Source organism: Alosa alosa, chromosome 20 (genome assembly GCF_017589495.1).
Source record: "Alosa alosa isolate M-15738 ecotype Scorff River chromosome 20, AALO_Geno_1.1, whole genome shotgun sequence".
NCBI lineage: Eukaryota > Metazoa > Chordata > Actinopteri > Clupeiformes > Clupeidae > Alosa > Alosa alosa.
The window spans coordinates 23,276,576-23,291,314 of record NC_063208.1 but is presented as its reverse complement, the minus strand read 5'-3'; the positions used below and the strand labels follow the sequence as shown (position 1 = coordinate 23,291,314).

General features: G+C 39.5%; 2 protein-coding genes across 3 annotated transcripts in view; both read left to right on the top strand.

Moving 5' to 3' along the window:
• Window positions 1–4,541, top strand: part of ago2 (argonaute RISC catalytic component 2) — a gene marked incomplete in the record, with an annotated part of 12,977 nt that extends 8,436 nt beyond the window's left edge. The window contains 6 exon segments of the mRNA XM_048229926.1: window positions 1–125; window positions 294–428; window positions 535–636; window positions 781–980; window positions 1,547–1,686; window positions 2,229–4,541. Of these exon segments, the coding sequence (XP_048085883.1) occupies window positions 1–125; window positions 294–428; window positions 535–636; window positions 781–980; window positions 1,547–1,655 (671 nt within the window).
• A 6,951-nt stretch (window positions 4,542–11,492) lies between these two features.
• si:ch211-57n23.1 lies at window positions 11,493–14,407 on the top strand. Of its 2 annotated transcripts, none has more exons than XM_048230530.1 (3): window positions 11,493–12,091; window positions 12,663–13,153; window positions 14,186–14,407. In XM_048230530.1, the coding sequence occupies exons 1-3, from the start codon at window positions 11,921–11,923 to the stop codon at window positions 14,331–14,333; spliced, it is 810 nt and encodes a 269-aa protein (XP_048086487.1). In that variant the 5' UTR covers window positions 11,493–11,920; the 3' UTR covers window positions 14,334–14,407. The 2 variants fall into 2 exon arrangements, with proteins under 2 accessions (XP_048086487.1, XP_048086488.1); XM_048230531.1 differs by having other exon boundaries at window positions 11,972–12,091; window positions 12,641–13,153.
• Window positions 14,408–14,739: the final 332 nt, after the last annotated feature.

The following is a 14,739-nucleotide window of genomic DNA, read 5'->3' as shown; positions in this document are numbered from 1 at the left end:
ACATCATTCAGGACCTTGCCACCATGGTGCGAGAGCTGCTCATCCAGTTCTACAAGTCCACCCGCTTTAAGCCCACCCGCATCATCTACTACCGCGATGGCATTTCCGAGGGCCAGTTCAACCAGGTGAGCCCACAGGTGACCCAACCCCTTGTTCTTCACTTCACTTTCTTTTGTTAATTCGATCATGAGGTGTAATGCCATTTGCTGAACACAGTTCTATAGAATTGTTCTTGTTCAGCCTCGTGTTGATTGTCAATCTTCTGAAAGATGTATGGTGCTTGTTGTGCACAGGTCCTCCAACATGAGTTGCTAGCTATCCGCGAGGCATGCATCAAGCTGGAGAAGGACTACCAGCCAGGCATCACCTTTGTGGTGGTGCAGAAGAGACATCACACCAGGCTCTTCTGCATGGACAGGAATGAGAGGGTGGGTCATCTGTGCTAGTGCGATAAATTGGCAAATTTTATTTTTCTTTCTTTTGAGAGCCCTATTTTTTTTATTATTATTTAAATGGGTTTACTTTTATTTCCAGGTGGGAAAGAGTGGCAACATACCTGCAGGCACCACAGTGGACACCAAAATCACTCACCCATCAGAGTTTGACTTCTACCTCTGTAGCCATGCAGGCATCCAGGTAGCTGCTGCAATGCGTCCATTTGTGCCACCTCAGTCTCTTTCTGCCACATCAGGCTATTGTACATGCATTGTGTACATACATACACGTGTTTTAAACAGACACCTTGATGTTGTAATTAATCTTGGCCTCCCCTGTCTCTAGGGTACCAGTAGGCCCTCGCACTACCACGTGCTGTGGGACGACAACCACTTTACGTCGGACGAGCTGCAGGTGCTCACCTACCAGCTGTGCCACACCTACGTACGCTGCACCCGCTCCGTCTCCATCCCCGCGCCAGCCTACTACGCTCACTTGGTGGCGTTCCGCGCCCGCTACCATCTAGTGGACAAGGAGCATGACAGGTGAGTTAAGAGGGCAGAGAGACAATTTTCACACGGAGGTGGTCTTTATTAACAAGACGTGTATTGGGGAGATGATTTATAACAAGCGTTCCCAAGTTCTAAATCCTTCACATAGTGCAATTTTACCAACTTATGATTCTGATACCATCCTAGCAACATCCAAGGTTTTGGGAGGATAGTATCCTGGATTTTGCAAGGAGACAGTGTCCAGAATGTTGCTAGGATGGGATCAGAATCTTAAATTGGTGAAATTTCACCAGAGAGGGTTTAAAAAGAGTGTAGGGTGTGAAGGGTTTTCTCAGATCGCATCACAAAGATTTTACTTTTACATGTGGTCATTTAGCTGACACATTCATTCAAAACGACTTAAAAAAAGGAAACAATCAAGGTACACTGCAACAAGATGACGAGATGTTAGTGCTGCAATAAGTTTATTTGGGGGATTATTTGAAGCTACATTTCACCAAGTGCCTAGCCACCTTTGTGGATTAAAGGCTAGTGATCCAGACTGAACACTAGATGGCAGTGTGAACCTCTGCTTAATTGTTCTGTGTGTCTGTTGGCAGTGCGGAGGGCAGCCATACATCAGGCCAGAGTAATGGACGGGACCAGCAGGCCCTGGCCAAGGCGGTACAGATCCACCAGGACACCCTGCGCACCATGTACTTTGCCTGAGCACCAGCCAAAGCCGGCGGATCAGCCATGGGTAAGCTGGATGGAGCATGCTTCTCTGATCTACTCCATAGAGTGTGTGTGTGTGTGTGTGTGTGTGTTTGCCTGTATATATTAGTGTGTGTGCCTTTTGGAATGGTAGAAAAAAGGGTTATTGTGCTGCATTATTTTTCTGTCAGGAATTGATTGTGTATGTATAACATCCGGTTCGTGTTGTTCAAGATTGCGATGTGTTTGCTTTTGCTTTGCCTGCTTCATGGCAACATGTCCATGGAAATCTCCGTGGCACAAGGGCTAGACGTGTATCTGGAAAATGAATGTTAATGTTGTAAGACAGGCTAATGACATTCCAGTGACTCAATTTTTCTGTGTCTCCCCACCCCTTTTCTTTCTGTCTCTCTCTGACTCTCTCTCACACCCACACATACTCACTCATTTTTGTTCTCTTTCTCAACTGTTTTCTAAATTAAATTATGTCTGTGTGTGTGTGTGTGTGTCTATCGATCTATTTCTATCTTTCTTTCTTTCTTTCTTTCTTTCTTTCTTTCTTTCTTTTCTTTCTTTCCTCTGTCCCAGCAACACTTAGGGCAGCATCACACCTGGAAGGAATGAAATATGGATCTAGCAAAGGCCAGATTTGCCTCTCCCCTGGCCACTCTGTGCTCTATGGACTTCATCAGAACAGGTTACACAGCGCCAGGTCTGACATCCCACATGGATAAACAAACAAACAAAACAAAACTACTTTACCCTGTTGCGCTCCCAAAAGGCTACAACATGTATTCCAAAATCCAAACAAATTCAGCCACCCCCACCCCATCCAAACATCTAATGGATGTGATGGAGGGCCATGTAAAAAAGGGGTCATCGCTAAATTGTGTGTGTGTGTGTGTGTGTGTGTGTGTGTTTTTTTTATATATATATATGTTTATTGTAAATGTTTTATATTTGTACATGTAGGGGCTAACTTGTTTACATAGGAGAGCAATCCTATCCAGAATCCCTTTTACACTGACTATGGCGTTTATTATCTTGAGTGGACTGGGGTGGGGGGGGGTGGGTTTACATTGACCTGATTGTAACCGTTGGCGACTCAGTCCTATGTGTGCAGTGCACTCACAGACCTAAGGGGCATGAACTTGAAAGAGCATGAATTATGTAGCTATGCTGTTGGGAAGTCAGTTAAGTCCTCACTGCTTCCCATGTAGAACAAGATTTTAACCAGCATTGTGCCCCTGAAAAGCGGCATATGGCGCATGCCATAAGTACTTAATCAGCGTGTGTGTGTGTAACAGAACTTCATCAGTTAGTGTCATTTGACGGCCTGTTTAGACCTACTGTATTCGCCCTTCATGTAAGGTGACCAAAAACAGGCTTTTTGCCAGACTGAATGCTACAATTTCATCTGATGAAATGGTGGACTGCTAAGCTATGAATTGAAAGGCAAAGAAAACTGTAACATCGAAAAACAAGATATTGGCTCTTTACAGAGCTTGGGGAGGACGAATCAGAAATGATGGTGGTTAAATTATGTACGAAAAGGATCTGACCGCCATTTGTTTTATGCCCTCCCCACCCCACCCCCCACCCACTTTGGATTTGTTTGTACAATCAGTAAGTGGTCCTCCCTTGTGGGAGGCTTCGAACTGCTTATGTGGGACTGGATCCCAGTTCTTATACCAATGGTGCTCTGAGCCAAGATAATCACAAAGATGATTATGCCCTTTTATTGATGAATTGTCACGTTTTTTCTTTTATCATATATTTTTTCCAATATACATATATGAGCACATTTGACCAGGATTTTATCTTTCAATCCCGTAGTGCGGCATTTAGATAAGTTGGGTGTTTGACCTGTTGAGCTTGTGTTTTTGTTTTGTTGCATTTAAATTGTTTTAAATACACCAAGTTCCTGCAGTAAGTTGGCCAGTGTTTTAGAATAATTTGTATATGGTGAGCATGTAGTCCCATTGGGATGCTCTGCTGTTGGCATAGAATCTTATGTAGTCCAGTCAGATCATGCTGGACTTGTCAGAGAGGAGTGCATCTCCAGTTTCATGACTGTCTCTTGTTAAGTTTCTGGTTGGGGTTGACTGGACATGTATGCCTTTAGCCCACTACATCTGCAGGACAATGGTGATAACAGACACTGCATGCCAGTTGACAAAACGGAAAACTGAAATGGAATCTAACAAATAGAAGGTGCTTTAGGTACCACTTGCGTGTGTGTTTGCAAAGAAACTGTGCTTGGGTTTGAATCCCAGTAATACAATTTATGGTCTCACTGTGCTTAGATTGGATGCCAAGACCCTTAACATAATGCCACTTTCTCTGTTCCAGTGTTTTAGCATCTGTGTTTTAGCATCTCGCGTTAAGAAGGGGTAAAAAAAAGATATTTATTCCCCCCAATAAGAAAAGTGCCGTTCACGGCTAGGGTCTGAAATTTTAGTCTTTTTATATTATTATTTTGTAGAGCAAAGTAAAAAGACTAGTCCGCATTTTTATTACAAGCTTTTATTGAAAAGCATTCATTAAGGTCTAAAAAAATTGCAGAAAAGGCCCTGGTAACTGTGCTTGTATTTACCCTCTTAAAATTTATTTGCCTGGAAAGACTCCGTTTAGTTTAGGACAGATTTTTATAACTATGCATTCTTAAAGAGATTTTAGCTGTGACAAGTTTGTCTGTATACATTTTAGATCACTTTGCATAGTAGATGGGGAGATAAGGGTGAGTTTTTTTCTTTTTTTTTGTAGTGGGCTTAGCACAAAATCCCCTTAACCTCTTGTAGCAGTATTTGCTTTTTATGTCCATTTCCAAATATATATTTATAGATGTATATTCTGATGACCCAGACAATTGGTTATTATTTGTACCGTATAAATACCCCCCCCACCAAACAACATTTGCCATTATCAATGTCCACAGTATATGAAGCACAAATGGATGTTGTAATTGTAGGTGCTAGAGCCCCTCAGTATACAGAGGGGAAAACTTGTACTTCATCCCTCAATGTAACGACACCTTAAACCTCAAAATGGACAGGTCCAAGAGGTTCTTGATTTATTAACTAGGATTATAATTATTTTCAACCTGTGCTTTTCTAATCGGTCACATTGATTTTTTTTTTTTAGATTTTTTTTGTTATTTTTGTCCATTTTCATAACTGACTCAAATACCAACTGACTATGTATATGGGGCATTTATGTTAATCAAGTACTTGAGAGCTGTTTTTTTTTTTCCTCGTAATTATTTGGCGCTGGTATCGCAACATATTCATTTGGGTGCACTTCGTAAAACAATGGACAGGGTGCATGTTCCATCCGTTTAACTGTTTGTGTCGCAGGTAGAACGTAGCCAAACTGCTATCCCTTGGGTGCAATTGTGTTGAAGTGGCCTTGTGTTTACCTCTTGTTACCTGTTACTTATAGGATGGTAACATTACAGCAGAGGCCATTTCCTCACAATTGCACGAGACAAACTGAACAATTGTCACAACGTGGTAATTCTCCGAAGTTCTTGTTTTAAATTTTGTTTCTTTCTTGTCATATCCAAAGGTGGTGTCATGCTCACTGATCCTACATCACTGCTTTACTTATATCAGGGCTGAGTATTGTCATTTGTAAAGGGCTGATGTGGTGATGTTTTCCATCTAACCAAACACCAACTGGTCTAGTCTCTGCTGGTTTCCTTGCTTAGATGATGGATTAGTGGCTTTGATTGGATTAAAAGGAAAACATCACCCTACCTTAGTCCTTTGAGTGCAAGATTACAACCCCCTGTTCTGTATGGTCCAGAAACCCTCTTGTTGATTGTAACTGATGTCTGTTATCAGCAGGCTTTAAATGGCTGAGGTGACTGGATTCCATAGGTTTTTCCATAAGATTAATTTCCCACTATTACTAATCATGTCATTAAGCTTACTGGTGCCAAATCGACTGCTTTGGATTTGCTAGGAGCTTGCCACATTCTGCAGTCAATGCAGATTTAAGGTGATTGAGACCCATCTCTTGCTTAGAGGGCATTGTATTTTTTCAACCTATCTTGGGGGATTATTATATATAGATATATTTTAAATGTGCCGTGTACCAAATCGTCTTTCATGCTTTTCTTGCAAGTGCATTGTTCATGCATCACACATTCATTTCTATAAGCTCATATGCCAGCGACTTGAATTGACTGCTCCATAATTCAGTATTAAGTCAGAAATGTTAGGACAACCAGCTTCACATCCACTTGACCCTTTTTTTTGCTCTTTGTTCAAGTACACACATTCTGTGTAGTTCATTTTTCAGATTTACATTTTTGTTTCTGTACTAAGATTTTTTTAGTCAGTTATATTATAATATATATATATTATATTTATATATATATATATATATATATATATATATATATATATATATATATATATATATATATATATATATATATATATATATATATATATATATTATAACTTTTCTTGACTCTCAAACCCATCTTGAAAAAGGATTTCCAATGATTTTGTCTTTTTAATGTTGCAAGTTCTACCTTCTGATACCAGCACCTTAGATTTCCAGTTGTTCTCAACATATGCAATTCCTTAAAGTATAAAAAAAACATTGTTTTGCACTATAGAAGTTTGGAGTTGTCAGTGGTGTTTAGAAGTGTATACCTCAGAATTGGGGCGAACGTAATGCGGGTAGCTGTGCTGTCATCTTGGTGACTTTTCTTTAAAGGTCTTGGGGTTACATTAGCCAGACACAGACAAACATTGGTACAAGAGAGAACCATGAACTACTTATGCCAAGTTCTACATTGTTACAGCCTATGCAAAAAGTGTACTAATGGAGATATTGATGGAGATAGTCAAAATGGAATCATGTAAGGTTCTTTTTCATTTTTAAATCATTGCTTTTTGATTTCATTGGATGACATCCAAACCTTCCTCTAGTTTTTTGCCATATAATCAAAATATTTAGGGCAACATATCTGTGTCAAAGATAGTATTGTGTTTTGAGTGCAAGCTGGAGGTCTCTTGTCAGATTGAATTTTGTGGTGCTTTACTAAAACAGATTGCCACTGTGGATAAATTGTGCTGTGTTGGCAACAAAAAATGTAGATTGTTCAATCGCAATTCAAATCTTATTTTTGTATACATGTTAAGGCTCAAGCTATTTCTCTTTGCTGTAGACTTTCTTTTGTTGGTTTCGTCAGAATAAATGATTCAGCACTATATAGTTTTGCCCTGTATTTATGACTGAAGATTTCATGATTACTTGTAAGCACATACAGTGTTCTCAGGACTGTATCAGATTTTACACTGAAGGTTTTAACAACATTACATCATAAAACTCTCCTACCTTATTTTTGGCCAAATAACTTACCTGCTTAAACACTACCAACAGGTTATTTTCCAGAGCTGTGGCATTTTACTCTGTATTCTGCAAATAAAGCTTACTTTTGATTTAGTTTATACATGTTCAGAGAGCAGGCAGAAAACTATTATTGATTGCTCCAGTCAGAGGATCTTGGCTTGTGTGAATGCTTTTCCCTTTTGGTTTTAGACTGCAGGGTGTTGCATGTGTTTCTAGTGAGGCTTGCACATTCAGCTTTATTTTATTTTTGTCTCAAGTTTGGCACCAATAATTTTACTATTGCCTTTTTTATCAGTGGCTGTAATGAGTAAAATATACAAAAGATCCCTCCCTTTATATTACTCTTATTAATGGATCCTTCCAGAGGATCTATTCAGCATAACATGGTGAATGTATTTTAAATGCCAGCATTGTAAAACCAGTGTACTCTAGACCTATGTTCTGTTCTGTCTATCTTTACCTAGATGTAAGCTCCAATAGAAAGAAAATGTTTAGAAATTGCATTTAGTTCTTAAATTCAGTCGGGCTCATCAAACAAATTTCAAGAACATCCACATTCAGACTTTTTTTTTTTTTTTTTTTTTTTTTTTTACCATTTTTCTCCAATGCTTCAGGCAGTTCTTCTGTATAGAGAGAACAATCAAGATATTTCCTCAAAAATGGCATGAGCAAAACCTTAATTATTTATATTAATTGATCGACTTTTTTTATTTTGGTCTCAATAAATCCATCACCATTTTAAGGCATGTAAGGGCCTTGGGACTTGCGCCTCACTACATGATGGCACATACCATATAGTTTAGTGACCCTATTTTCTTTTGTTTATCACCCACATAGTTTTATTTTATTCCATATTAAGCTTTTCTATTCTTAGACTGACAGGTCTTTATTGATATACAGCACCTTTTTTCATAGTTCAAAACATGCTCTTTTTCCCTGACCGGTTCTTTGGTAAAACCAGCATTACCTTTGGTGTGGATACTGAGGATACTATTCCAGATTCTGTTACTAGACATTCATAGTTAACAGAAATGCCATATTATTAATGACGTTTATTCAATGGATACACTTAGTGCTCCAATCCTCAAAATCAATGCCATATTACTGTAATTAGGAAGCATGAGTGGGCACCTAAATCTGAAATGAATCAAACTATTTTTTTCTTGTCTTCAAGAACTCCGGATTTATCTGGCTTTTTATACCAACTTGGAACACTACCTCAGAACAGTGTCAGGTGCTAGCATGCACCCCTGATTTGTATAATGACAAAGAACAGTAACAGTGACCAAACAACACATGCCAATACTGTTTGTATAGAAAATATTATTATAATTATTTTTTTTTTGTTGAGGACTAATTTGAGGGACTTTATCACCCAAAAAGAAATTCAGGGGACCAAAAATGTTGTATTTGGCAACAGCATCGTTTCATCCATATGTTCTCTTATGATATAAAACTATATGTCATTTCTAAAAACTGCCTGTGAACACCCTTATTTATTGCAGTGAGCCTCAACCAAGACTGGATGACCTATTTGCCAACTGTATGATGACCTGGTCTGCTATGTCCTTTCATGGGTCAGCAGCTGTTCTGAGGGTGTAGGATGCTAGGAGTATAGGTGCCATTTGATTGTGCTGATCTACACACTAAGCAGTAGAGAGAAAGAACCTTAAGTTCTACCCTGCTAGGGTCTTTGGGAAAAACCCTCTTTTAACATTTTTAGCAATGAACAATGTCAATGTCAGCAGGGCTTCTAAACGAAACCTTCAGGTTTCAAAGAGTCCTGGAACTTTCAAAACTTTTTAAGCTTGACTTCATGAGCAGGTTTTACCAAGACCTTTTAGCAAAGAAGACCTGAAGAACCTGAAATGGTTCTAAGAACCTTTTTAAGCGTATAGTGTGATTAAGATAATATGTATGACTGAAGTCAAGTCAAGGATTGGCTTAAAGTCTGTGGAGGTTTGCGGTCATAGTTTTCAGAATAAAATGGTGTATATTTGAAAAGTTGTATATTTGTGCTATTTGACAGGGATGTGCCATATTGTGGGTTGTCTGCTAATTGTGGAGGAATGGTCATGGATGAAGTTGTATTGGCTCTTATCTCCAACTTTGGATTTTGCTTTTGGGCAAGGCAACCTGGTATCTGAATAATGTGCAGTATCGGATCAGCAATACCATTGTGGCAAGCTGAAAATAGTGGCCGAATATAGCAAGGATTTAGGTTGTTATCCTCTACTTGACTTCATTTTGTAACTGTATGGCAATAAAATCAGTGAAGCTGTTGTCAAAATCAAATCTGCTGTTTTCTCCCAGAGTTAGAGAAAATGCAGAACATGCATAAGCTATGACAGTTCTCTGTTTCAAGAAACATATTGATAGACTAATTGCATTTTATAAAGGGAATAATTCTAAGTGACAAATCTAATAACAAATATATTCTTTTTAACTAATGCACGGGTTGGTTTTAGGCGTTTGAAAGAATTGCTCAGCAGAATGGTACAGATAAGGGTGTGTAGAATCTGTTAGGTGTGAGGTAGAAACATCTGAATTTTTTTTTTTTCTCTCCCCTCATTCCTATGTGTGCCTTTTCGATCACCCCCCTCTTCAACGTAAAAGAATTTCTATGTTACTCATCATGCAACCTTGTAAGAACATGCTGCATAGAATGATCAGTATTTATCTTTTGCACTTTCTAAGCAGTTTTTAAAAGAAATCGCCCACATCTAGTTGGGCAGAGTGAGAGAAAGATGAAAAATGAAAAGAACGAGGTATTTTCTGCTACAATAGGAACTTTAAGGAATAATATGACTTGGATAACTTTTCTAAAGAAAAAAAAAGTATATACACATGAAGTACCTCATAAGCCTGATATATGCTGCATTGACTTTGCATTTTAGTTTAATTTTGCATACTGCATTTTTTTTCCAAAATCAAAGTATCCCTTTATCCTGGGAGGTTTGTTGAACACACAAGGTTGTGCAAATGCCTGTTTTTGTCTTTCCTGGCACAGCGTCACCTCTTTAATTATTGTTTTTTGTAACCCTAAATAGCATGTGCATTTGTACATTATATAGTGCACAGTTGATCAAAGCCTCTGACGTAACACACAAACTTAATTTCAGTTTTCCCAAAATGTTCCCATCTGTCCCATCCCAACAAATTCAATGTGATTCTGTATGATGACCCAACTTGTTAAACTAAATGGGCATAGAGAAATACATCCCAGTGAGACATGATCACTATTGGTGAATGATGAAATGTGACTACAGACTCAGGTATTGCCAGCTAAGGGCTATATCTGCTGCTGCTGTTACCTTTCAGTTCCCTCACCTTTGTCTTAAATTAGCCAATTGCATGTGGTGTTGGAACAACATTTCTGGACATCTGGCCTTAATAATGCACTATGACCTGCAGCATGTAGGCTAAATGTTGCCCATAGTTATTCAATGCCCTTCGTCTGTTTGCTTTTCATCTACCTCCTCTGAATGTAGGGAGTGTCCTGAACCCCCAAAGACAATCATTTACATTCTCCTGGCCCAACAGGAATCAAATGCAAAAAAAAAAAAAAAAAAAAAAATTATCAAAGTTTTGCAATTCTGGGCAGCATGATTAATCATTTTTACAAGTAGTAAATTATTTCCAGGACACTCACTTTTTTTATTATTAAAAACATATCTTGAAACATGAGTCCATATCCACACACAAGCCATGGAATAGCAAAGTGACCAAAGGTTTTTATTTTATTGTGATGGCATCCCTGCACTGCCCACTGGCTACAAGCCTCCCATTCATGTCATTGATTTTGAAAAACTCTAAACGTCATAGCTTTTCACCACATGCCAAATTTGAATTTTCTGTCATTCCTGTCTTGGTGGTCTTTTTTCTTTTCAAATTGATGCATTTGAATACACTGCTAAGTTCCTTGATGTTTTTGTTGTTTTTCTTCTTGATGTTGTAACGTGTGAGCTTTCAATTTGTATTTTACTTTTTGTTAATTATTATGATTAACTCTGAAGATATGCTGTAAACCTTATTAGGACATAATGTGAATATGTATCACTTGTAGTTCACTCTCTGGCTAGACTGTATATTGCATTAATTAATAAAAAAAATAAAATTAGATTTTCTCTCACCAGGCCTTTTTTGATTTAATTTATTAATTTGTACCACTTGTTGATCATGTGGTTGATATATACATTTTTTTTTTTTTCTTTTCCCAGAACACTCTCTCTCTCTCCATCTCTCTCTCTCTCTCTCTCTCTCTCTCTCTCTCTCTCTCTCTCTCTCTCTCTCTCTCTCTCTCTCTCTCTCTCTCTCTCTCTCTCTCTCTCTCTCTCTCTCTCTCTCTCTCTCTCTCTCTCTCTCTCTCTCATATTGTAAAAAGGGCCAAGCCACTTAATTCTAAACAAACACAGATGGCCATGGCCTCAGCAACACAATCGGGATTTTGCGCAAACTCATATTTTACAAATGTTTAGATGGGGATGGACATTGCCATATGTTATTGGTGTTCTTACTATAAGTCCAAAAATGAGGGCACTGTTATTCTTAATATCTGATTTCCTCTGCACACAATGCGACCATTGATACCGTTTTGCATTAGTAGCTGGTTTGGTTTTGTGCAGAATTATGGTGCACGAAAAAGTTTTAATCTTACAAGATCTGTTTGGACATTTAGCTAATAATCTCTAGCCTGGCCCCTAGTCAGTAGAGTTCCAAATCTTTGGAGAGTAGCACTCAGTCACATCCATTGCGGATGCAAAAAGCATTCACTGTTGAATGCAAGTGCATATTCGCTCTCAAATGCAAATAGGCCTACTTGGAAATACAAGTACATAGGCTACACTCAACACCGGCAAGACCATACACATTCCAGGAAGGCTGTGACGTAATTGCCGCGTACTGAAAACATGATTAGGTTTGAACGCCTCCTGGTAGAAGAAAGTTGTTCAAGACCTGATCCGGCAAACAAATGGTGCGTCGCTGGTTTAGAAGTCCGCAGTCTCCACCGACTCAGACTTTCCAATAGCTCAGCCGTGAGAGCACTTCACTGGTGCTCGAAGTTCGAGCTCTTCTCCAAGGTAAGTAGTTTGAATAGTTTTATTTGAAGAAATAGTTGCATTGCCTTTAAACTCTCAAAACGTGGAGGTATTTGTGTTTTCTATGTTTTATCTGACAAAACATGCACGTTATACTACGATGGGATTTCCCAGTTGAAAACTTGCTATGACAAAGCACAGTAAACAAAAGACACGATGGAACGTGAAGTGGGATGTAGGCTACCATTCTGTTTTTTTCAGTGAACAGCAAGCTTATACGATATCGTCGTATTCAGAGCTGTTGAGCATCTCGTGATGTTTTGGCGTTTGTGCTGTATGTATATGCTTTTAACCAAAGGCAGCGAAATAAGTTATTTTGTGATCCTAAGAGGCAGGGGAAACACTGACATTATTATCTGTAGTGTAGATCACCAAGATGCAATGGTATTTACACAGGAGCTCCTATATCTCTCCCTCTAGATAAATCAGTTAACCTGTGGAGAACCAGTGTTTGCCCTGTGGACTTGGCACCATTGCTGAAATACCTCTCTCAATCCATCACATCAAATTAATAAATACACTGTGTTGCAGTGCCACAATGTTGTTGTTTCAGGTGGACATGGGGCGATCTTGGCTGCCCATTGGTCTCATCCTCTGTGTCTGGTGCCCCGCACACGGACAGGAGCTGGACCAGACGCAGGGTGACTGGGACGACTGGGGCTCGGGTGTCCAGGACCTCCTGCTGGCCGGCTTCCCTGCGGACAGCCCCTTTGTCTCGGAGACCCTGGGCAGACCTGTTAACTGCACCCAGCGCTTCTGGCTGCCCCCCTCCTCCCCGGTCTGCTGGGACGACGTTGTTGGGCAGGAGGAGTTTGAGCAGACCCGCCTGCTGGCTCTCCAGAACCGGGCAGCACTGGAGGCTGTGTCGGTGGCCAGCGGCCTGGACGAAGGAGGGCCCACGTACGATGAACAGGCCCGTCAGGACGTGCAGGTGGTTCAGGCTGATCACCAAGAGCTGGTCCAGACTGCCGAGACCATGGAGAAGGTTTTCTTCTCTTTAGAGGACAAGAGGAGAGAGGGCACTGATCATTATACCTTTTCCAGGTAAGCTTCACTTATCCTCTTATACTATATATCCCTTATCATAATCCATATTTAAGAACAAAAGATAACATGAGAGCTGCATTACATGCCGCCTCCTGTTAATTAGTCAACAAACGGAGCCTTAAAAAACTGCAGGAAAGAACAAGCCTGTTTTATTAGCTCATATTTACCACAAAAGCCTTGAGACAAAGGGTTTTTATGAGGCAGACACACACACACACACAAACACAGTCACTAACACATGTGGAAGAATGTAGGCAATTGTGAGTTTACCATTTTTCCACACCAGAATCGCTGCATACCTCAAACATGAGGTCACAGCCATCAGCTACGAGTCAGGATCTTTTCCGTTGCTCTGGACGTGTGCCACACACACACCAACAAAAGCACTTGCCCAGACGTCCAGAGCTGTGATTGACTGTGGGGGGCCTAGATTCATGCTCAACAACAAGCAGCTGCAGCACTGTTAACAATTTAATAAATGTTGTTACAGTCAATGAGAGACACTAAAGGAACAGCTAGAAGGACAACACAAGAATGTATAATGATACTACTGTGAAAATCAGCTGCAAAAAAGTTTCCAGAAAAGTGTAAAGGGAAACTACAAATACAAGTTTCCAGAAAAGTGTAAAGGGAAACTACAAATACAAATAAAGAGGCACACAATACAATATTAGTAGTACAAAATAAAGGTGCTTAAATCCTTCTTTTCATCACTATATGGTTCCATAAAGAACCATGACTTTGTGTTGAACCTTTACATCAATTGAAAGGTTCTTCAGAAAGACTATTTTCTTAAATGGTTATTCAAATATCTAATGCCTTGAGGGTTCTTTGAAGCACTACAAAAAGTTATGGCGTCACTCAGAAGGACACTTTTTTTTTCTTTTCAGTGTTCAGGAAACAGCATTCAACATCTGTTTAACCCAAATGGCATGCCTCACCTTCTAAAAACACAGAGTACGATTGGTATTTTTGACATGAGACTGTTTAACAAGGCTACTGAAAACTGGGTTACTCTTCTCTTCATAGTATAAAGGAGCAGCTGACCAACACCAGAGCCTCGCTCCATAGTCGAGAGGAACTGGCCGCACTTCTGGAGGACAAGCTCTCCATTCTGGAGAGGTCCCTGGATCTCATGCAACTTCGGCTAGCCAAACTGCTGGCACGGAGATGGTAGCCATGCCAACTGTTTTCATGACTATGCACGACTTATAGCTAACATATAAAACCCTTGTTTACAACGACCACTGATTTCTCTCTGAGATGTGTATTTACCTGATAGTTGGGCTTGTTAGATGGGGAGGTATTCAAGTTCTCATCTACATCGTTTTGCGCCTGCCATCCTAATGATCCAGTGAAACATACATTATGGTGGCGAGTGTAAGCCTTGATAATAAAATCTATTTTTATACTCTCAGCCTTCAGGCTTGTTCCCTACATAGTGTAATAGCACTATAAAACTGCCTCAAATTAAATGCTTAATCTGAGGAAATAATACTCCCTTTTTTAAAGAGCTTAAAGTGGTGGTATTGTGACACTGAGTAAGGCACTTTGGACAAGTTTCAGATAAATTAATAAATGTA